This window comes from Dipteris shenzhenensis, chromosome 12 (genome assembly GCF_047967505.1).
Source record: "Dipteris shenzhenensis isolate YYH24624 ecotype China chromosome 12, Dip_SZ_1.0, whole genome shotgun sequence".
NCBI classification, from domain to species: Eukaryota; Viridiplantae; Streptophyta; class Polypodiopsida; order Gleicheniales; family Dipteridaceae; genus Dipteris; species Dipteris shenzhenensis.
This window is the reverse complement of record NC_141607.1, coordinates 36,150,976-36,175,432: the sequence shown is the minus strand read 5'-3', so window position 1 is coordinate 36,175,432 and position 24,457 is coordinate 36,150,976. Positions and strand designations below refer to the sequence as shown.

Sequence of the window (24,457 nt, the reverse complement as noted above, 5' to 3'; positions counted from 1 at the left end):
TTTCCCTCAATGTCATTCCAAGCACTCTTGAAGATGCTTTCCCTCCACACACTACTTTGTAAAGTAGGGCTTGTGCAACCAGGATGTTGAACAACTAAGTTTTCAAGTACCATCTTGAAGATACTTTCCATCCACATACTCTACTTTGTAAAGTATGAATTGTGTGAAACGAAGTAAATTTTCAAGTACCATCATTGATTCTTCCATAATGACATTTGTTCTCTAAGGAACAGGCATAGGAATTGCATGAATTATTTGGTTAGAGCAATTGTTCCCTTGATAGTTGACGAAAGTTTATTTGCTCGAATATTTACAGTGTTTAACTCCTCAATCTTTTGACTAAGGTATGTGAAAATGAGCAGCTCTATTGGCATCTTTGTCTTTCCTACATTGACAAACAAGCTACCATTCCAGCAGAATCGATCCAAAACATACATCATCTTCTATTCGTTGAAAGATCATAGTGGCAGGGAGAGAAGCAAGCTAACACTAGGAATGGAAAGGAAAGATAACACGCATAATGGAAATGAAATGGAAAGAAAATGAAAGCAATGGACAAGTACTCACATGATACCAAAGAGCTTGATGTTGGCTGATATGATAGACAATAGACAAGTACAACACTATATAGTGTGACACTAGATTCTAGAAAGCCATAGTGTATATGGGATAACTCCCAATATGACACGTGGCATGTCTAGGACTCACTAGACTATAAAACACACCTAGACCACCTAGAACACTCATTTTAGACTCACTTTGGCTTCATATTCCAACACCCCCCCATGAAGGCAAGGTGAGAGACTACTAGAATGGAACCAAGAACAGAACATGACAATGATGGTCTAAGGTGAGGGACTATTGGAATGGAGCCAAGAACAGAACATGACAATGATGGTCATCAAACTGTGTACCCTATGTAACTCAGAGGCTAAAGTCTGAGCGTGTTCAAAGGTTGATTCAAGAACTCTCACGGCTTGAGACTCAACATGCTCGGAGACTCACGTTATAGCATGGCTACATGACCAGCTCATAGGTCTAGGAATACACCAACATCCTGGAACTCGGCCAAGCCTAATAACGAGACCTATCAAAGCCAATATGTGGCTCCCACAATACATCCCCCTCTAAACCTATCAAAGCCAATACATATGGCTCCCACAGTACATCCCACTTGGCTTCATAACAAGACATGTTAGGAAGCCACACACCAAAATAGGAAAACCAATACATCTTTTTAGGAGGACTATCCAAGGCAGAGGACCTTTAGACTCAATGAAAACCAAACACTCAATACATATCATTTTAGGGGGACTACCTAGGGCAGAGGACCTCAAAATACATCAAGCGTATAGTCATAAATAAAATAATCTCTTTGTGAAAGAGATGTCCTCCAAGTAGCTAATGCACATGTGTGCACATCCCTGCAAGTCGATGACGACGTCGATGAAGCGCTAGACAGGAATGCCCCAAAATATGTGTCGATGAAGTCCATAGGTACCTACATGGAGCAATTACATGATGAGTCTCAAAATGCAGGAAGGAGAGTCATCAATGTTGAAGTAGAAGCCTTAGGTACCATGATCAATCGGGCAGTCAATCAATGCAAGTACCTCACGCATCGATTGAATAAGCAATCTTGAAGAAGTCACTTGTTGATGTAGAGTGGTCTACATCAAGCTCAATGTAATGCACTAATCAAAGAGGTCACTGTTGTGAAGTGTGTCGGAGTAGCATCGGAGAACTCACATTTAGCTCGGAAAGTCTTCACCAAAGTTTGGAGTAGTCACGCGAAGGAGTCATCGCAATGTAATGTCAAGAGCTCACATCAAGTGATGGGCAGAAGGAGCAAATGGTGGGCTGGATTAGAGGTCAATGATGAAAAGGATGGACAGCTCCATGTTGAGCTGGCTGCATCATGCTTGGGCTGTCAAATCATTAAGCTCCACAACAAAATCAGCGCGCAGAAACAAATTTCGCCACTTTTTGCAAAGGCTGTAACTTTTTACAGAAAACTCGGATTGCAATGATGTAAATACGAAATTTGTAGTACTCAAGGTCCTCTACAACTTTGCTGAAGACCAAAAGCCGTGATTCTGCTTCTAGATCCAGATAGAAGCATCACATCGTCCGCAGGTCACAGAAAGATGTAGCTGAAGGAAGGAGACCAGAGGTGGCAGATCATGGCGTGGAGAAGAGAGCTCAAGGAAGGAGAGAAGAGGACAGCCTTCCAAGGAGGAGGAAGTAGAGTAGCTTCATTGGCCTCCCTCATCTCAACCTCTTGGAAGGGAAAGGGAAAGGGAAAGAGACAGCAAGGCTAGGAACATGGCTCTGATACCACATTAAAGATCATAGTGGTAGGGAGAGAAGCAAGCTAACACTAGGAATCAAAAGGAAAGATAACAAGCATAATGGAAATGAAATGGAAAGAAAATGAAAGCAATGGACAAGTACTCACGTGATACCAAAGAGCTTGATGTTGACTGATATGATAGACAATAGACAAGTACAACACTATATAGTGTGACACTAGACTCTAGAAATCCATAGTGTTTATGGGGTTATCCCAATATGACACGTGGCATGTCTAGGACTCACTAGACTATAAAACACCCCCTAGACACCTAGAACACTCATTTTTGACTCACTTTGACTTCGTATTCCAACATTTGTCTCCTCGATGTATTCTAAGAGATGACATCATTGCGTATAGAAGTAATAGAAATACACATTTCCAAGGGTGATGCCCATTGTCAATCCAAAGGTTAGGATCATCGTTTCCATCTCATCGATGCAAAAGTAAAATGAGGTGGGCAACCTTGGTTGACATCTATATTGTTAGATAAGGGTGTGACAAGGCTTGTCTTTTCTTAAGCTGGCATCTTACTATCTTGTAGAGGCCACTTTGTGGCTATGCGATACCCCAATACACTCCATCTCTCCCATAGACTTCTGTGAGGGATGGTGCCAATAGCCTTTTTAAATTTAGCAAACAGCCAAACAGCCCCTTGCCATCGAGTTTACTTTCCTGCATGACTACTTGAAGAGTAATTAAGTGGTCGGTAGTGCTATGGAGGGGTCTGAGTTCTATTTGTCCCCTATTTTCTTACCCATGTTGTCAGCCAATTTGCTGATCTTCTCCTGTGTAAAGCACTAAAAGAGAGGCGCTGGTAGGCTTTTCGTGAAGATATACGCCACATTTTCCTCAGTGGAACAATATGTAAGATCAATGAAACCGTCTTGAATACAATCCCGCACATAATGATAGTGATTTTCAATGTGCTTCATGCAAGCATGAAAGACTAATTTTTGCCAATGGCGATACAACTCTAGCTATCACAAAAGATCAGAGAGGCCTCACCATCCTGAGCATGATGCAAATCATGCAATAGCTTCCTTAACCACATACATTCTATAGTGGCTGCATTTGTTGCTTTATATTCAGCTTCACCACTTGAGGAGAGAGAGACGCGGCTTTTCTTCTTACTGAGCCATGATATGCATGTGGAGCCCAATGAGAAGCGATAACCTGAACTGGACTTGCGGTCATCAATGTCTCCTTACCAATCTAAGTCTGAAAAACCACTCAGCAATATGTCACCATCTAGAGCATAATGCAGCCCATAAGAGAGTGTACCATGTACATATCTGAGAACTCTTTGTGTTGCGTTCCAATGAGTGACTGTGGGACAATGCACCAATCTCTATGTTCTACAAGAAAACTCAGATTCGTTCGTTCTTGTGCTATATCTGGATGACATTATACCCACTGGTAGTACTTTGCAGAAAATTGCAGCAGTGAAGTCCGTCTTATGTCATACATTTAACATGACAGATCTGGGGTTACTTCACTATTGTCTTGGCATTGTTTTGGCAGACCCAAGGGGGGATATCTATGTCATAGACAAAGTACTCAAAGGGCCTCTTGCAGAAATTTAACATGGAGAATTGTAAACCTGTGGCCACTCCATTGGAAGAGGGAATCAGCTGAGTAAGCATGATGAGGCTGAAAAGTTTGATGGCACACTCTACAGGCAGCTGGTGGGTAGTCTTATCTACTTATGTTCCACTAGACCAGACATTGCCTATGCCACAGGGTTACTCAGTATGTGTATTCACAAAGCCCTGGGACAGCAAAAACTGATGTATCTTGTGATACCATGCACGAGGTGCTTGTTGATCCCATATAATGCCTTTTTCAGCTTGCATACCTTGTGCTCTTGTCCCTCCATTACAAAACCTTGGGGCTACTACACATAGACCTCCTCTTTGAGATCCCCATTCAAAAAAGCAGTCTTGACATCCATCTGAAAGACTGACCGGCCATAATTTGCAGCTAAGGAAATGACAAACCGAATGGTAGTCATTTTGGCTACTGGAGCAAAGGTCTCCTCATAGTCAATTCCTTCTTCCTGAGCATACCCCTTGGCAACAAGACGGGCCTTGTGTTTCTCAACAGTGCCATCTGCATGATACTTGACTTTGTAGATCCATTTGGTGCCAACCACATTCTTGCCTATGGGAGGATCAACCACATCCCATGTACCATTTTTCTCATTGGATCTTATTTCTGATTTCATGGCTTCTTGCCATGCGGGATGTCCCTGTGCATCCTCAAAATGCTAAGGTTCATTTTCAGCTTCCATCACTGTAGTCATCAAGGCAAATTTGACTTGATTCTGAGTAATTTTAGTGCTGGCCCTGGCTCTCCCTAAAGTGGGCTGATCTATGATGCAAGAGTCAACCTAGCCCAACTGATTTTTCACCTTTACCATTGGAAATAGAAGCTGGAAGTGCACCCGGAGTCACATCCTCTCAACATGTGGCAACTAAGTTGGAGTCTGAGAGGTAGAGGGAATATCAACTGGAGAACCCAAATCAACTGAAGGACCAAAATCAGCATCATCCTTAAACTGAACAATATCCAGAGGTGTATCATCATATGGAGGCAAATCCTGATTGATGGGCTGCATGCTATCTTGCTCAGCAAATAAAACATCCCTACTTATGATCACTTTCCTTGTGGCTGGATCATAAAGCATGAAGCCTCTACTTTCAGTGCTATACCCCACAAAGATGCATTTAGTGCTCTTATCATCAAGCTTGGATTGATTCTGAGCCAGTATCAAAGCATATGCAACTGACTAAAATACCCTGAAATGATTCACCTTGGGCTTGTAGCCATAAAATGCCTCAAAAGGCATCATGTCAACCAATGCTTGTGTAGGGCATCAATTCTGAATATATGTGCTGTAACTATTGCTTCACCCCAAAATGCTTTTAACATTTTCTTAAGTTACACCGTGTCATCTCCATGAGAGTCTTATTCTTCCTCTCTACAATCGGATTGTGTTGAGGCGTGTATGGCACTCTTTTGTGATCCCTTATCCCATTCTCTTTCAAGTACCCTTTGAAGGCATTTGAAGTGTACTCTCCCCCATTGTCAGAATTGAGTGTTCCAATTCTAGAATTGGTTTGATTATCAGCCAATTCTTTGAGCTCCTAAGGCAATGTAACTTTCCAAATGCACACGCTGCACACACCTCTTGAGTGGGCTGCAGTAATTTTGGCAAATCTTCAACTATATTATGATTATGCAAATATGCCAAAGCTTAGTGATGCGGATGATGAAACTTGTTATGCCATAAATCACCAGGAGTAGCATACGAGACATCTAAAGCATGTTGATTATAGGGCTGAGCATCAAGCTTGTAAAGACCCATGCTGGCCTCATAAAAGCCTGTAGCCACAGTCCCATACCCTTTCTTTAAATCCTTGATCCTGCATTGATCATCTTGAAATTCCACAAGTATGTGCTGATCATGGGCCATGGATGAAACTAAAACAAGATTTTTTCTCAAATCAGGAACATACCAGGCATCACGGATATACTTTTTCTTTCTTGAATCCAGAAAGATGGGAACATCTCCCACTCCTGTGAAGCCCTGAGATGCATCATTAGCACAAGTAACATGCATGCGATAAACAGGTTTGAATTCTTCAAACCACTCTTTCATCTGAGTCATGTGCTTCGATGCACCACTATCTAGATACCAAGTATCTATGGCAGCAAATGAAGAATCACCAAATGAAGCATGTCAAGCATAATATGCAACTAAATCCCCCCTGGTACACCAAAGCTGTCTTGAAATAAAGTAAATACAAAATCATTTCCCTCTTGTGCAAAATTTGCATGAGATGCTGAAGCATTTGCATTCTTTTTTTTTTCAAGAAAGAGACTTCTATTAAGTAAGAGAAAAAACCCGCGAGAGCAAGCTCAAAGCGGAATACATCATGGAACCATGAGGATAAATAAACCCCTCAAAATGAGGTGGAAAACAACCAAGGCTGAGGCTGAAAGTGCCATCTCAACCCTGTAAACCTGTAAGAGTCTCAAAGAAGAAAGGAGAATCCTTCCATTCCCTAAAGAATGAAGCTCTCCTAGCTGAGGCTACACAGGAGTCTCCCTGCATACTCATCCATACGGCCATCAAAGTATGTATGGTGTCTGCTAGCCAATGTGTGCGAGGGATGAACCTAAGTTCCCTCCAATGCCTCATGCATCTAGCTCTCCAGATATGCCGGGCTGCTATGCTCGCCCGTATCTCCCAAGAGGTATCCACAGAGGCATGTACAGCTGCAAAAGGAAGGTGTGGTACCACATCCAAAGAACAGGACTCAACCTGATGACGTCGAATCACAGCTCACTTTAACTCCTTTGTCATCTACAGCTTGCCCACACAGTCAATGGACTGTTTTGCAAGTGTTTCAGGCCAAGGTGCACTTTTAGTAAGTGTTTTGAGCTGTGTATTTCGTTTTGGGACTATTTTTGCAGCCCATACTCTTGCACTCTCAAGTGCATTCGCAGTTACTTTACAGTTGTGGATGCTTTTGAGCTCTAGTGGATGCATTTGAGCACTAGTGGGTGCGCTATTTCAGACTTGGGTTATGCATTTTCAGTTTGGGATTGCACTTCAGATTGCAGCAGAGTGCAGTGATTGGTTGATGCCATTTTTGCAGTGATTGCATTGTGCAGACAGTGGGATTTCAAAGCAACCAGTCGTACTTTGCATTTACAGCCAGTATTAGTTTGGGATTTGCAGGCACATTTGCAGCCAGTTGCACTTTTGGGACTTGTTCTTCTTTTTGCAGGTACATTTGCAGCTTGTGGGTATCCCATTTTGCATCATGTCGACTCTTTCAGACAGTTTTGGCAATTTGACCGAGGGTGACAAGCTGGATGGACCAAACTATGCCTTGTGGTCATTCATGCTTAAGAACATCTTGGTTGGTAAGGGCTTGTGGGATATTGTTAGTGGGGATGAGGTGAGGCCAGCAGGCTTATCTACATCCAGCACAGCTTCTTCAGCTCAAACTACACGCAGACAGCAAACTGCTACAGCCCCTCCTGCTAGTCCCATAGCATCGACGAAGGAGCAGAAGAAGTTGGACCGCCGCAGTGCCCAAGCGAGGTTTTTGATTGTCACAAATGTGAAGAGAAACATTATGACGACTATCAAGTCGTGCAAGGATGCAAAGGCAGCATGGGAATGCCATTACCTTGACAAATCAGCTCAAGGATCTCGAGATGCAGGAAGGCCAGGCCATCACTAATCATATTGCCAGGATCACTGATCTACGTGATCAGCTCGCAAGTATTGATGAAGCTCGTCAGTATTACTCTCAATAGCTTAGCGCCCTCATATGGCACATTCGTCACTTCATTGACCATTGTTCTCAGGGCAGCCCCACTCTCGTTCGATGAGTTAATTGGATTTTTGTTGCAAGAAGAGGAGAGATGCTCAAATTTTGCCAAAGCCTCTCGTCAGGGTGAGCAAGCGCTTGCCATGGGTGGAAAAGGCAAATTTTGAGCCAAAACACAGCCATACAACTCAGCCCAAGGAGGGGAATGCAAGCAGTTCAAGCGAAAATCAAAAAAAGGGCAAATGCAATTATTGCAAGAAGCCAGGGCATTGCATCACAGAGTGTCAGAAAGGGATTGCCAATGAAAAGAAGAGGCAAAGGGACAGCTCTAGTAGTAATTTTGTTGCCCCCACTGAAACTCGTGCTTCAAATGCACGTGGTGAAGCTCATCTTGCCCAAGGTGATAGAGATTTTGTGTTTGCTGCATTAATGAGAAGATGGATCCAGGGGGGATTTGAATGCTGAAAATCAATCAGGGGATGCTTCCCTTGTTGCAAGTGATACATGGTATATCGATAGTGGTGCTACTAAGCACATGACTCCTCGCCAGGAGTGGTTTGAGAGCATCACACCTGTTCATGGCAGACAGGTTACATGTGCCAATGATGCTTCTCAAGACATCATCAGAGTTGCGCACATTCCCATTCAGCTTGATAATGGGAAAGTTAAGTATATTCGAGATGTTTGGTACGTTCTAGATTTGAGGCAAAATTTGATTTCAGTTTCAAACATTGCCCATGATCAACATATGTTGGTTGAATTTCAGGATAACCAATGTAGGATCATGGATCCAAAGAAAGGGTATGAGGTTGTAGCAACAGGCACATATGACAGAGGCTTATACAAGCTTGATGCTCAGTCTTATGATCAGAAGGTATTGGCTGTAGCAAACACTTCCCAGGCTGATTTATGGCATGCCAGGTTTGGACATGTCCATCACAGGGCATTGTCCTACTTGTACAACAATAATATGACTCAAGGAATGCCAAAATTACAGCAACCAGCAAATGAAGTGTGTGAGGGGTGTGCACTTGGCAAATTACATCGCTTGCCATTCAGTAAACAAGGCAAGAATTGGGTCAAGGCAACCAGAGTGTTGTAGATAGTGCACAGTGATGTATATGGTCCCATGACTATTCCCACGCATAGAGGAGCAAGGTACTTTGTGACCTTTATAGATGACTTCTCTAGGTTCACATGGCTTTTTCTCATGAAGGAAAAATCTGAGGTGTTCTATTGGTTTCAGGAGTTCAAAGCTATGGCTAAGAACCAAACCAGTTCTAGAATTGGAACACTCAACTCAGATATAGGGGGAGAGTACATGTTACATGCATTCTAGAGATTTTTGAAGCAGCATGGGATTAAACATCACTTGACATGCCCTTAGACACCACAGCATAATCCAATCTCTGAGAGGAAGAATTGTACTCTCATGGAGATGACGAGATGCATGCTGAAATTTAAAAGAGTCTCAAAGGCTTTTTGGGGAGAAGTAGTTGTGACAGCCACTTATATTCAGAATAGATGCCCTACCAAAGCTTTGGTTAATGTGACTCCATTTGAGGCTTTGTATGGCTTTAAGCCAAAGGTTCCAAATGCACATCAGACAAAGCTTGATGACAAGAGTGTCAAATGCATTTTCGTGGGGTATAGCACTGAAAGCAGGGAATTTAGGCTTTATAATCCCGCTACCACGAAGGTAATAATCACTAGAGATGTTCTCTTTGCTGAGAATGAGTGCATGCAGCCCGCTAGTGCAGACTCGCCACCATATGATGACACCTCTTTGGACATCATCCACTTTGAGGATGATGAGACGGAGTCTCCTGATGCTTCCCCTTCTACTTCTCATAGTTTAGATGGCTTGCCACATGTTGAGGATGGCTCTCTCTCAAATGTTTCAGATTTGCAGCCAATAAATGAGAATAGACAACCTCATGTTTGGAGGCATTATCAACGTCGGGAAGCCACTTAAGATGTTGATGCAGCTCTGAGTGGTACAGCAGAGAAATCTATTCCACGTTGGGCAAGGTTGACCATTCAAGATGCTAAGGATCAGCCTACTTTGGGGAAAACCAGGGCCAACACTCAGAAAAATCAGCAAAAGGTCAATTTTGCTTTGATGACCTCAGTGATGGAAGCTGAAAATGAGCCTCAGAGCTTCAAGGATGCTCAGCATAATCTGGCATGGCAGAAAGCTATGGAAGCTGAGATTAAATCCATTGAGAAGAATGCCACATGGGACTTGGTTGATGCGCCCATTGGGAAAAATGTGGTTGGCACGAAATGGATTTATAAGGTGAAATACCATTCAGATGGCACAGTTGAGAAATACAAAGCCCGTTTGGTTGCCAAGGGGTATGCACAAGAGGAGGGGATAGATTATGAGGAGACATTTGCTCCAGTGGCCAAGATGACCACCATTCGTTCTGTCATCTCTCTTGCTGCGTTTTATGGTTGGTCAGTGTACCAAATGGATGTCAAGACTGCTTTCCTCAATGGAGATCTTAAAGAGGAGTTCTATGTACATCAGCCCCAAGGTTTTGAGGTGAAGGGACAAGAGCACAAGGTATGCAAGCTCAGGAAGGCTCTATATGGGCTGAAGCAAGCACTCATGCGCGGTATCAGAAGATACATCAGTTTTTTCTGTCCCAGGGCCTCATAAACACTCATATAGAGCCAAATCTGTATGTTCTGCAGAAAAAATCAGAATTGGTCATGTTGGTACTATATGTGGATGACATTATACTCATTGGCAGTGATTTGCAGCAAATTACAGCAGTGCAGTCCGCTTTATGTCACAACTTTGACATGACAGATTTGGACCTATTGCACTATTGTCTTGGCATTGAGTTTTGGCATTGAGTTTTGGCAGACCCATGATGGAATCTCTATGTCACAGACAAAGTATTCGAAGGGGTTGTTAAATGGAGAACTGTAAGCGTGTGGCTACTCCATTGGAAAAGGGACTCAAGCTGAGAGCATGATGCTGCTGAAAAGTTTGATGGCACTTTGTATAGGCAGTTGGGTGGCGGTTTGATATATCTATGCTCCACACGGCCTGATATTGCCTACACCACAAGGCTTTTGAGCCAGTTCATGCATTGTCCCATGATCACACATTGGAATGCAGCAAAGAGAGTTCTCAGATATGTCCATGGCACTCTCTCTCTTGGCTTGCATTATGCTTCAGATTGTGATCTAAAGCTGAGTGGTTTTACCAACTCAGATTGGTCAGGGGACATTGACAACAGACGGTCCACTACTGGCTATCGCTTCTCATTGGGTTCAACCTGTATCTCATGGCTCAGTAAGAAGCAAGAGTGAGTCTCTCTTTCCTCCAGTGAAGCAGAGTACAAAGCTGCAAATTCAGCCACTACGGAGTTAATGTGGTTAAGGAAGCTTTTGCATGACTTGCATCATGCACAGGATGGCAAAGCAAACTCTATCTTCTGTGACATCCAGAGTTGCATTGCCATAGCCAACAATCCTGTCTTTCATGCTCGCATGAAACACATTGAAAATCATTATCATTATGTACGGGATTGTATTTCTGATGGCTTCACTGATCTCATCTATTTTCCATCTGAGGACAATGTGGCGGATATCTTCACCAAAACCCTGTCAACAGATCTTTTGTTACGACATCGACATGGCTTGGGGATCATAGACATTCTCACAATGTCAAGGGCGGTTGTGAAGTGATTCACAATGACATTGTTTTCATGTACTCCCATAGGTTGCATATCCGACTGGATGAATTTGTGCAACCATGGTACTTTAGGTACTGCAGGGTACACTTGAGATGTTTCCAAGGTACTTTCAGCCATATCTTTGAGAGGGGATTTGTAAGATATTACAAAGATATGGTGTTGTAGGCATAAAGTCAACCCTATGGTTGACCAATAGTACTTGGGTACTGTATATACCAAGTACTTGTATTATTTCATTTGAACATTTCTATTGGAGCTTTCTTGTGTGTGCACTCTTGCTCACTTGTGTTCACAACCTGTCTCCACTTTGTTCCTACAGAGACAACGAGGGCAAGTAGGGTCGGCTCCGAATCTAGATCTCCAAAGGTTCACTGCAATCCCACCATGGATAGAAAGCCAAAAGAAAAGAGTGATCTTTCTATTCCTGTGGGATTTCCAGAGTCTCCTCCAGAAGAACCTCTGCAAATCCGCAGTGATATCAAATGCCTCCCAATGAGGAACTCTAGAAGGTCTCCAACCTCTACTACTGAGCTGGAATCTCCTGGCATTACTGACGTGTAGTGAAAGAAGGGGATGCTCTTCTCTCAATGTCCTGTGTCAATCCACTCCCACTCTCCAGGGTCCCACTGCAAATACCTAATGGGAACTCCCCCGTAGAGCCAGAGTCTCCAAGATCCAGTGCTCAGCTGGTGCAACATAATTACTACTTGTGCATTGCCTCTTTTCTCATTGGCAATCCGTTTTTGGCACTGTGCAATGTAATGACTAGGCTTCTTGCAATAATTGCATCTGCCTTTCTTCACCTTTGCACCTTTATCTGCATTCCCTGCATTTGTGTTTGCATTTCCCTCCTTCATGGGCTGGTGGGCATGGCTGGTCTTTTTCTAAAAATGACCTCCTATAGGCTGAAATCTACCCTTTCCATGAGTGGCAATTGCTTGCTTAACCTGACTAGAGGAACGGGCAGCATTGGAAGTCCTCTTTTCTTCCTGTAAGAAAAAGCCAACTAGCTCATCAAACGAGAGAGGAGTAGCCTTGAGCATGATGGTCAAGGAGGTAACAAATGTGCCATATGAGGGAGCTAGGCTGTTGAGGGTAATAGAGACCAATTTCTTGTCTTCTATGTCCTCATCTCGAATATCAGTAATCTTAGCAAAACAGTTTGACCTTCAAACATGGACAGGTCATTGAGCTTATTGTTCAAAGCAATGCTTCTGGTTTCATTCTTGACATTCCACATACTTTTCAGCATGTCCCAAGAATTCTTTGCATGCCTGCACAACTTAATGCTTGACTTAATATGTGTCTTCACTGATAATGCAATCAAAGACAAAGCTTGGGCATCCCTGCGATTAAATCTCTTCTGATCCTCCGTGGAAGCAGTAGTACAAACCTAAGTGATAGCGCCAGTAGTGGAATATGCACTCATGCTAGATCCAGCAGGTCTATTCTCATCACCATTCACAATGTCCATAAGCCTTTGCCAACCAAAATATTATTGAGAGTAAATGACCACAAAGCATAGTTGGGTCCATCCATCTTATCTGCCTCGGTCATGGTACCAAAATTCTGATAGACATGATTGCAAGCTGAAGAATGAAGGCAAATGTACCTGCAAATTAAATGCAACTGAAATGCAACTAACCGCTATGCAATCGCTGCAATGGCATACACTGACAGTGGCTGCTCTAAAATAGTAGAGAATCTGCCCCAAAAGTATCTGCCCAAAACACAATCCCTTCCGGGATACAAAATGCAATCAAGCAATGTATTTTTGCCCCCAAAATGGTCCTCAAAAACAGCCAAACACTGGCTCACAATGCAATGAGCTTTTGCCCCAAAATATTCCTGAATCTCAGCCAAACACTAGCTCACAATGCAACAGCATTTTCTTTCTCAACTACCATCCAAAATGTGCATAACCTTCAGATAACACTGGGCCTCAAAATGCATACCACCTGAGCAATAGATTGAGCTGAATATGCAGCCCAAAAGTATCCCAAATGCACGCACTAACTCTCCAAATGCACCTGTACTCCAAATACTCTGAAGCCTTCTGTGCAAGGCAACTGAATGCACGAGCTGCAAGTACAAACTGGAGATGCAAGTACCAAGAGGGAGAGGCTGCAAATGAGCTGATGCAGGGACTAAGAGATGAAGCTGGAGCAAGAGCTGAAGGAGAGGCTGAGGGTGCCTTTCTTGATGGCGGAATGTATGGACAGCAGGTCCGTACAGTACAACACTGTACGACCCTAATGGCGAGGCAGGGAGGCGGGCAACAGTCCCTACAACAGTATCGAAACAGAGAGAAAGAAAGTTTATTAACGTCTACGAAAAACCCAAGGGTCTATGAGACTGAAAGAAACCAGATACGTTGCTGCAGACTGCCGATCCTTGTTGCTGCTACCTGCATGGTGCCCACTGCTGCCCGAACCTCGGCCCAACCTCGGCCCTCTTCCAAGGTCCTCTGTTGCTCCTAGTTGGCACCCAAAGCTTTCATTGTGAGGACAACGTTTGAGAGACAATTTCCAATATCACAACTTATGATATCTAGATGGTACGATGCAACCCTGTTATGGGACCCTTGTGATGGAAGGGCAGTGATGGAAGGGCAGCAAATTTGCCCTGTGAAATGACATCATCTACACCCTACGAGTCATCTTGGAGCAAGACAGATGATTCTAGGAGGAAGATCGCCTTTTCGCCAAAAGGTGAGAGCATTTCTACAAGGCATGGCCTATAGGGATCATCTACATTTTCACTAATCGAGGCATCTAGTGGTTGTATAATCCTGCAAATGGCAATTGGAACCAACTTCTAGGGTAGCCTAGGGAGTGAGCTAGGACCTGAGAGACAGAGGGTGGCAGGACAGCCAGCTCTCTTTTCACGCGTCTCTGAAATTTGTGTATTGTTTTCAAATATTTTGTTGATAGAAGGTTTTTTTCTTCTTTTTTTTGGGGGGGGGGGGGTGGTGGTTGTTGTTGGTGTTTGTAGTATATCGAGAGAATTCTAGCACTAATTGTGGAAGATCAAAACCACACAGGATCTCTTATTATTTTGCTTACCACACAAGCTAGTTCAAATGTAAGCCACTACTTAATAGGCTTGGGCTTGGGCTTGAATAGCAATTGGCAATAGACAAATAGTTGAAGAGCTGGCAGCATTATAACTGCAATTGGAAGCCTTGCTTGGCCAAAATCACAAGTTCCTTTTAGAGTCCTTGAGAAAATGGCTTAAAGACCAAGTGAGAGTGTTTCAACAAACTTGGATAAAGTTACTTTTAGAGTCCCTGAGCAAATGGTTTAAAGTCCAAGTGAGTTTGTTTCAACAAACTTTGCCGAGCCACTAGATTTTGTCATCAATTACTTTTTTAAATTGGTATAAGGCACAGAGTCAATTACACAAAAGGGGCAAGCAAAGGGGTAGAATGCCTATGCAATAACGAACTCCAGTTTTGAAAGATTTGGAATCTCATTGGTTGGCATTTAATCAAAATAAATGTATTTCACAACATAACCCATTCCACCTAGGGACTTTAGGTATGGATCACATCCATACCCTTAGAGACACTTGAGAGTTTTTCCAAAGCAACAAGTTTGCATTAGTAGTATAGTGCACGCTTATTGTCATTTCACACCGATTGACCATGGAATCATGTGTTGATTATAACCCTTTGATGATTTTTATGAAATAGCTCCAAATATGCTTTAATCAATGTTTGCACAACCCTAGTGGGGCTGTTTTGATGTTCCTCAAATGGACAGAGGCATACTTAAACAATTCCATTGAACTTTTGATCTTAATGCACTATAGTTGGGGAAAAAGAAGGGATTTGATATACATACCAAGAGGGTTGATAAAGTCGACTTGCCACATCCACTTGTGCCACAAAGCAAAATAGTCAAAGATACCTTCCTTTCTCGAATCCTATAAGAAAATAGTCAAGAAGGAGTCAAATAAGAACTATGAAGAGCATAGTAAAAATCAAATACCTAGAACTATTATGATCTCCCAAATAAATCATGCTTGATCTTGTAAAAGGAGTTTTGTTTTGGACGGTGCAGTTTGTTAACAATTTGCAAAAGAAGGCATATGACGGGCCTACTTATTCCATAGATAACCACTTGTATTTTTATTATTTGTGCACATGGATCATGTATCTTATTACAACACTTCACACACAGACTGGTTATGTTACTAAGATATCTCTCTCTATGGTTTTCACCATGAGGTTACACCATTTAGCTATGGAGGTGACACCTTTCATGAGGGTAGCCATGGGATCACCCTCCACCCCCGATGTTATATTTTCAACATACCAATGAGATGATATGCACATCCGTAGGGTTTCTATCCCCAATAGAGTTTTTACGCCCTTCAGATAGTTCCTAACACCTGGGAGCCTAGGCCATGATGTTTGGTTAACAAGGTTAGAATAAGATCACTTAGTATTCTCCGGTAAGGTAGATGTAATCTTCAAAACCACTTATCATTTAGCAGCTTATATAGAGTTGTGCTAAATAGTGCACATCAAGACATAACCATTGGTTTCAATTTTGGTTAAATCCGAGCTGCCTAGCATAGTTACAGCTCTAGCAAGCTTAGGATAAATTGTTTATTCTAGGCCCAATGTTCGATTAAATATGTGAATGGGTAGAGGGCATGGGGTAAAGTCTTTAAGAGACTAATTTTTTAATCTCTTTTTTTCAATGCAGAAAATATGCTTTTATTTTACATTCAGCAAAACCTGTGCAACTTTGAGTTCCTCAATACAGCAGGGCAACGCAGTGTTTAAAGAGATGTAAAACCTAACAAAAACATATATAAGCCCTCAGCCTCCATAAGGATGGAGATATTTAGAGATGTATGGTAATAAAAGCAACTAAGGGACTACTTAGTTTACATCTATTTACAAATCTCCCTTCAGTTATAACTCATCCGTCTAAAGGCCATTTCTTTCACCATTTGCTTTAGTGTGTTTGCCTCACAGTCCACTACCATCCTATATAAAAGGTGCTACTTGTTTTTCATCCTCAAAGATGAAATCTGCAGCTTTCTCAAGCCCTCTTGAGCAAGATTCAATTATTTAGCATGTCTTCCTCACTCAGACTCTATTTCTCAGTCCATTTGATCCCAATGCTTTACCCCTCCACATCACTTTTCAAGATTAGAATATCAGCTTGCTAGCTCCACGTTAGAGCTTGCACTTGCACATCACCAGAGAATAGACCTTGCTCCAATTTGGCTTCCATACAAACCCATGGGAGATTTCTTTTGTCATTTTGTGACTTCGAGAAATTAAGGCATCATCCACGCTAATGTATTGCTCCAAAGGCCCTTTTTCTATGAGTGACCTCGTCCTCAAGTACACTAGAATCTTCCATGTCCGGAATTTCTGTTCTACAAGAGTTTTGATTGATGGATTGTGTGTAATTTTTAATCTTGCTCCTACAATGAATTCTAGCTTAAAATGGACTCGATTTTCACTATTTGAATGGAGATACTAACGCTACTCTTTCTACTAATGGCTAAAGTGACGATGACAACATTTAGGTGGGAGATTTTTTTTCCAGATAAAAGAAACTTCTATTGATAAAATCCTTACTAGCACAGACCCCAAGGAAAATGCAACCCCCAATGAAGGGTACAATATAAAAGCAAGAGCATATCCTCCTGGGTGGCTGCTCTATTAGGGATTATCTCATACAAAGGCTGAATAAATAGCCACTCCGGTGGTTTATAATGCAATATTACACCACATCTGTGAAATAGCTTCATATACCAAAAAGACTCCCTCCTACGCCTAGCACCATCCGAAACTCCTTGGATTCTATCCATCTATGAATGATATCTAGCCAAATGATGGCCAATGTCTCCAAGGCTGATGTAGTCTGCTGCTCTATGGCCTATCCTCGACCTATCTGCACCTAGCTGTCCATACATACCAGGCACTGATGCTCACTATCTAGGTCATCCACGACATCTTTGTGAAGTTTGGAGCATGAATGAAGGTCAACTCTTACCCTACCATCGGAAGACGCACTCCCCTGAGTGTCCTCGTACCCACAAGCAAGTCCTATGTCTACTCTCATCAACTTGGATCAACAAGATCCCTAGTGGTCGGGACCCAGACTCTGGAGAAGAAGTACAAAGCGGAGAGCGGGTGAAAGAGGAAGGTACGATGGACGAAGGCTCCTCAGGGACTCATCAAGGTGAGGACAGCCCCTCTCCTCCTCTTGCAAATATGTCTTCATCAACGACCACTTCCACGGGAGTGGTGACTTCCTCTGCTCCCGACTCGACATCAACTGCTATCTCATCCGTTATCCATAGCCCCGGGTTCCTAACAAATCTTACTTCCACATCTATCCCACTTAGGGGTACTTTTGCTCCGGCCATGTCTTTACCTGCCATGAAGGTTTCATCTCCCTTTCCATCTACACCTATGCTGCCTTTTCCACTACCTCCTTCCTTCCCTACTGCTTACTCATCCAACATGTCTCCACCTCCGTCACTAGCCTCCCCGCTCAGCCTCTCCGTCGCTAGCCTCCCTCTCCGCTAGCCCCTCCCTCCGTCACTCAACCTCCCTCTCCCGTCACTCAGCCTCTCCACCTCTGTCGCTAGCCTCCCCGCTCAGCCTCTCCGTCGCTAGCCCCTCCCTCCGTCATTCAGCCTCCCTCTCCCGTCGCTCAGCCTCTCCACCTCCGTCGCTCAGCCTCTCTACCTCAAGCCCCTCCTCACCGCTCAGCCTCTCCACCTCTGTGCTGAGATCTGATCTACTCAGTGGACTTTTGGGTTTTTCGTCACCCGTGACCCGGTTATCTCCAGCGGCTGCCAATGGTTATTTTCGATAATTTTAAAAAGTTTTCCTCTACTTCACATTCTCTTATCCCGTTTTCTTTCATTGGTGAGACAATTTTATATATATTGGACTATATATTCATGTTCTAGGACTTCTAGGTTGTCTTGGTTTTGTTTGAAGATCTGCATTGTTAACGTTATCAAAGCTGATCATCATTGTACTATAGAAATATTCTTCGGATCAGCCTAGGTAGGAGGTGTACGTCATTCACAGCCCATCGGGTGCTGGAGTCTTTTCTTTTTGTCTCCTCTACCCTATCCTTTGTGTGGAATTTGAATTATATGTGTGTGATTGTTAATTTCAAGTTTATGAAGTATATTAACTAGAAATTGTGCTTCCGCATAAGCACCGACTCTAACATTAATAAAATTAAATGTCTCTAGAAACATGCTTCTGCCATAGCAAGACTCTAACAAGGCAAGAAAGAAAGAAACAAAAGAAAGTCTATCAATGTCCACCGGAAACCAATAGGTCTATGGGATAGCAAAAAACCGTCTAGTATATCTGCTTAGGAAGGGCACATGGCAGCTCCCAAGGAGTGCAAAAAAAGCAACTCTAGTTATTTATAGTACCTAGATTATAGTCTGAAAATCAAAAACATAATCATCCATACATCAGTTTAAGTCTGAGAGTCTTTTGGTTTTTAAACTCCGCTATGCCCTCACTATATACTGCCCATTTTTCCTTCCTTCCTAGCAGCCTTGACGTCGGCTAATTCCGCTGCCTTATTTTTGAGCTCGTGTGAGTTCCTTAGCTATCCGTACCTTGGTCCATTTAGACTTGTAAGATTGTCAGAGAGCTTGATCCATAAATCTGGTGAGTTAAGTGTAATGATAGCATGTCCTCTAGAATGCAAGATACAAGTTGCTCTGGCATCTTCATCATTGTCAAGCATCCATTCAATGTTAGGCATATGGCTGCTGTGATGTGTGCTAAGTCCCACTGAAAGAGTCCTCTTTGTACCAGCTTTCAGGGAGTTCCTCCTATTCTAAGCTTCAGGTCTGGCTTCATGCTCCTTAATCTTTTCTTGAATATCTTAGTTTTACTTGCCTTTGTATAAACCTCCACAATCATTTCTTTCTTAATTGTTTATATTTCAGTGAGATTCAGTGTGAACGCAGATCTTTTACCGTAGACACTAGTCAAGGGGTAGGGGGAGACGCCTTGAAAGTCTTCATTACCTCATCTATTACTGCCTGCTTACCAGGTCCTTCAAAAACTTGAAGTCTAGCCATCACATCTGCCAGCTGCAGCTTTAACTCTCTCACCTCTTGCTGTAGGTAAAGAAGCTGTTCATGCATACCAATGATGGATCGGTTCAGACTCCTCAGTAGAATGTTTGCACATATGGAGTGGGTATCATAGCTGCAACGGTAGAATATCGAGTTCTGCTGGCCAGAGTTGCTGGGCCATATTCCATGTTGGCCATATCTAAAATACCCCAAGCTCAGACTAACCCCTGTGCTGGGCTAGGGGTTCAGCCCAGGTTGGGGTTAGGGAAAGGAGAAAAGAGGCTGCTGGAGCCTGTTCGAGTTTGACATGCGAGCTGACAACGACCTGCGATCTGGGGCTGATCCTGAGCAGTGCACGGCATGGAGCTGCCTGCAGTGCCGACTACAAAGAGAGAGAAACTCACACGACCTCTTTGAACTCCCAAATTATAACCAAAGTAATAATCAAGTCATTGACTGAATAGGATCAAAGCTGCAATACACTGTGCAGCCTCTTCCCTTCTAAGGCATATAGAAAGGGCACTAGCCCATGTCCTCATAGACCTACTCACCTCTAGTTGGGGGATTGCTAGTTGGAGAGCTTCATCTTTTCATTGCACTTCAATCTTGGCTGCCGCTTTGTGGCTTTGAGCCTCCTTCTTGGCAAGTTGTGAGCACTTTTATGCAAGTATTGAGCTCAAGTCGTAGGAGATGATCAAGTCTTTTGTGTTCAACGTATGCTCACTGCTATTTTAGTGATTTCTTAGAAGTAGTTCTGAGGCACATCAAGTAGCAAATCCCTCGGCCATTTCACACACCATGATCGTTGGTTAGGCCAGTCTATAATTGTATTGTCAGGCAGGATTAGGCATTTTCTCATCTTAGCAGCTTGCTCTAGCCATGGAGGGCATTCGAAGTTTGCCTCTACATTATAGCTCCACAAATCTCTTCCTCGTGAGTAGACTCTTAGCTGTTAGTGAGATTTACACAACCTTGATTCACCATTACATCTGGTAAGGGTTGGATGGCATAACAGACAAATATACATGTTCCTCAGCATACCATGATACTACCTGCCACTGATGGGAAAACTTGGCTTGATAGATTTGAGATGCAAAGCCGTACACTTTTATGTAAGCTGAAATAGCCTTTGCAATATTATATACAGAAGAATACTTAGCTGTTTATCTATCGGGTGTGGGGATCAGCCCCACCTTCAGAACCATACATGGGATCTAGGACTCGATTATTTAGCATGTAGATGGACAGGGGATTTAGGACTTGATATCTTCTTGGACATCCAACTTGGTCAGCCAGACTTCTTATACATAGTCAACCTACATGAGCTTGGTTCAAGGTTTGTCTAGGGTTCTCCCATGTTTTTCTTGAAACATGCAAGAATTTGATGAAGAGTTAGTCCCCTTTCAGACCTCGAATTGAAAGACACTTGGATATAGCTCATACATTGATCTTAGTGGGCCGTCACCATGGATATCCGCTCGTGTACTACTATCATTGGGAGCTTCTTAGACATATGGGTAGAGTCAAGTGTATTTCTAAGATTAGTGGTGCCATTCCACAATCTACAAGGTTTATCTCCCTGGTACATTTTTGCTTTGTGCTCAAGGATGCAGGCGCTAGTTCCCATCTATCGTTCTTTACCTTCTTGTCATCCTCTGAATTGAATATCCATCAGAATCTTGCTTCAAATCACCTGCGAAAGAGAAATACCACAACTCCACCTATAAGCGTAGGTGCATCAACACAAGCACATGGAGAAATACCAAAACTCTATGTATGACACAGATGGATCTAGATGCGCACATGGAAAACAACAGGCTGACGTCATCCTGAGTGATGGGTTCCTTGAATATCCCTAGGCATTATCCATTGCCCATATCCTGCCATGATACAGTCAGTTGACATGTGACGGACGCAGTCAATGATCTTAGTGTACAAGTTGCAACATAGTGACACATCCTAAACAAAAAAATTTAAAGAATAAAGGCCAAGCCTTGACTTTGATCAGCAAGTTAGGCGCAGAAGATGGATTAATCATCTGTGTCCACTTTATTCAACACAGGTGCCAAGCTAAGATAGGCTTTATTTTAGGAAAATACGTGTCATAGATAGAAATTGATTTCTAAAACAGTGCAGACAATTTACTGATTATAAAAGGGATAATTTAGCCTGCAAATGCCAAACGACTTCCACCAGGAAGATTATATGTTTTTGCAATCCAGAGAATATTCTTTCAAACGTCGACACTCAGTTATGGCTGCCGAAAGTTCCAAAATATCACCCTGGTCGACTTGAATTTTCTTGCACCTGGAGAATCTTCTAACTCTTCTTTATTTTCTTATCCCATTAAATCAAACACCAACATAAAAGGAATTGTATCTCAGAAGGTCAGCCCAAAGAACTGGGACAAAAAATTCTTACTTGCAGGCTAGGATGAGGTCATCTCTTTGAGTTGGTCCCACGTAGCGATACATTTTGAGGCCATCACATACAACATCAAGAAAATGTTCTCTGTGGACAACAAATATAGAATGTTGCGGTGTCCCATCTCCCTCCACAATTTGCCCAATATTGTTTACATAGCCTCCACTATAACATTCCGTCTCTTGAGAAGTAAATTCTTTCTTCCACAGGAATTCAGTACTCAAACCTTCGAAGACACGCTTGCTTATCTGGAAATTTAAAACATATCTAAAGGATTTCAGAAGACGATAATTTTTGCGGACCGGCTAAATCAAGGACGTCTTTCGCTGCATGGAAGTGGTTCATAGAGCACAAAGTTGCCACTTGCCTTGAATGCATGGCGGGGCTTGCATCCCATAAGATGGAGTGTACTCTGCAACAACATCCTAGTGTAACGAAAAGGCCTTTTATTCCCTTCGACATTTTCACTTTGTTCATCTTGCACTCCAATGTAGACAAGTTTCTGTCTATTGCTCATATCTTTTTCCGAAAGATTGCTCATAAAAAAATTGCACAAAGAGGGAGAACAAAGGCCAAGAGACAAAAGACCTGCTAGATTAGAAATGTCTATTATGTCTGCATAATATTGGCAATTTCTGCGCAATTATAACATGAAATAAGAAGAGCCCAATCAAAGAAAATTCAGCTCCTGGACTTCGCTGAAGAAGAAAACTCGAAGTCTATCGCAGAATTCATGCAAAGAAACGCATGCGAAGCTTCCGTGTATCCATCATGGACAGGGGAAGCGATGCCAGCTCAAAATGAAGCACAGAAACTAGAGATCAGTCGAGCTGTAAGAACAAAACCAATCGAGACCGAGCACAATCAACAAATTTTGGTGGAGAATCGTCGATTTAGCTGCAATGCTGAGCAATGCGAGGTGGTGATTAACTCGTTAAACGTTCTCCTAATGAAGCTTAATGAGACTTTCAGCATAATCTGGACGGAATCTCTTGCCGTGTTTTCCGCGTCCCCAAGATTCAGATTCCCCTCCTAACCGGCTAACCGGCCTAGGCGGTTGCACCCTATCACTCCTTGCCTCTTTTTTGTCTGTGAAGTAACTCTCTCTAACCCAATCCATCATCTCCCTCGTCGTTTCGTCATCGGTTTGACCCCAACAGGCCACACCTGTCTTGCTCATCCACATCACACTTCATCAGTATAGTGGTTGTAAGTCATGCCTGTCTCTTTTGCCAACTTGTCACAACCCCAATCTATCATCTCCCTTGTCACTTTGCCATTGGCCTCTCCTACCCTCTTGACCCTAGCAAAGCCACCACTATTTTGCTCTTCAAGATCACAATTCATCACCAAACACTTTTAACAAATATCAATACAATGGTTGTGAGTGAGGCCCATCTATTTTCCCCACTTGTCACAATAGCCATTGACTTCTCATCACCAAACTTACATCATCCTCAAGGACCTTCCACCTTGTTCTGGACTCTCGATATAGAAGTTGCCACATCATGAGAGCTTTGAAAACCAAGGCCATCCACCTCACTCACCCTATCAGTGTTGATAAGGTACTCATGTCACTTTGCAAGCCTAAAAGTGTTTAATCAACTTGGGAACAAGTCATACACAATTCTTTTACAATACATCCCACCTTTGTTTACATCTATAAATCTTGATAGCAAACATCCATTGTCCTTAAATGTCTCATTCTACAATATCCTTTTTTTATCTCATCTCTTGTAAAAGACAAATTCCCATAATTCTACATAACCTAGTTTCTAGTATGAACATACTGCTTATACTAAAACTGATTCACAATTTTACAAAAATGCAAGTGTCCACCTCCTTCATGAACATAAGGACTACTACTTAAAAGATCAAGTCTCTCGCTTACTAAAACTGATCTCACAATTTTGCAAGAATGTAAGTGTGCACTTCCTTTACGTTTTCCCCTTGATAAGCAGACCTTTAGAAAAGGAAATTAATTTCCATAGGGTGATTTACTTTATCTCATGATACGAGTGCATTTCATATAAATGAAGAAAATGGCTTCATGATCCTCACACTACATGTGAGCGTTAACATGCCATGATATCCCATGAACTAATTGTTCTCACTTCCACCCCTCTTTTGATACCAAGAATAACTTACAAGGATTCGTATGATTTTCATTTACGCATTTGAATTTCATATTATGATTTTATCCATCCAATCTCTCTTTTTTTTTTTAGTAGAAGTTGTTAGCAAGGTCATACAAATAATTGGCACATCAACAAGAATCACAAAAATTGGACCTTTCAACATGATGGTTTAATTTAAGAGAAAGTAACCATTCTGGTCATTAGAATGATTAATTCTCATAATCTCATGCAAATACAAATGCAAAAGAAAATGTGTTTATGGTAATAATGTGTATCACATCAAATTTGACGAGTTTTTACTATCCCACTACAAAATGACAAAGGAAATGTAGGTAGTATAAAAGACATGCTCTTTCGTACCTGGCATGGCTTATATACTATTTG

General features: G+C 42.4%; 1 protein-coding gene across 1 annotated transcript in view; it reads right to left on the bottom strand.

Moving 5' to 3' along the window:
• The window catches only part of LOC147896160 (P-loop NTPase domain-containing protein LPA1 homolog 2-like), a 45,802-nt gene extending 22,983 nt beyond the window's left edge, over nt 1–22,819 (bottom strand). Inside the window, exons 1-3 of the mRNA XM_087382489.1 lie at nt 22,303–22,819; nt 21,933–22,183; nt 15,263–15,344 (exon numbers count right to left, since the gene is read on the bottom strand). Coding sequence (XP_087238615.1) covers nt 15,263–15,344; nt 21,933–22,183; nt 22,303–22,476 — 507 coding nt within the window. The 5' untranslated portion in view covers nt 22,477–22,819. The remainder of the gene's footprint in view (nt 1–15,262; nt 15,345–21,932; nt 22,184–22,302) is intronic.
• Between the last annotated feature and the right edge of the window lie 1,638 nt (nt 22,820–24,457).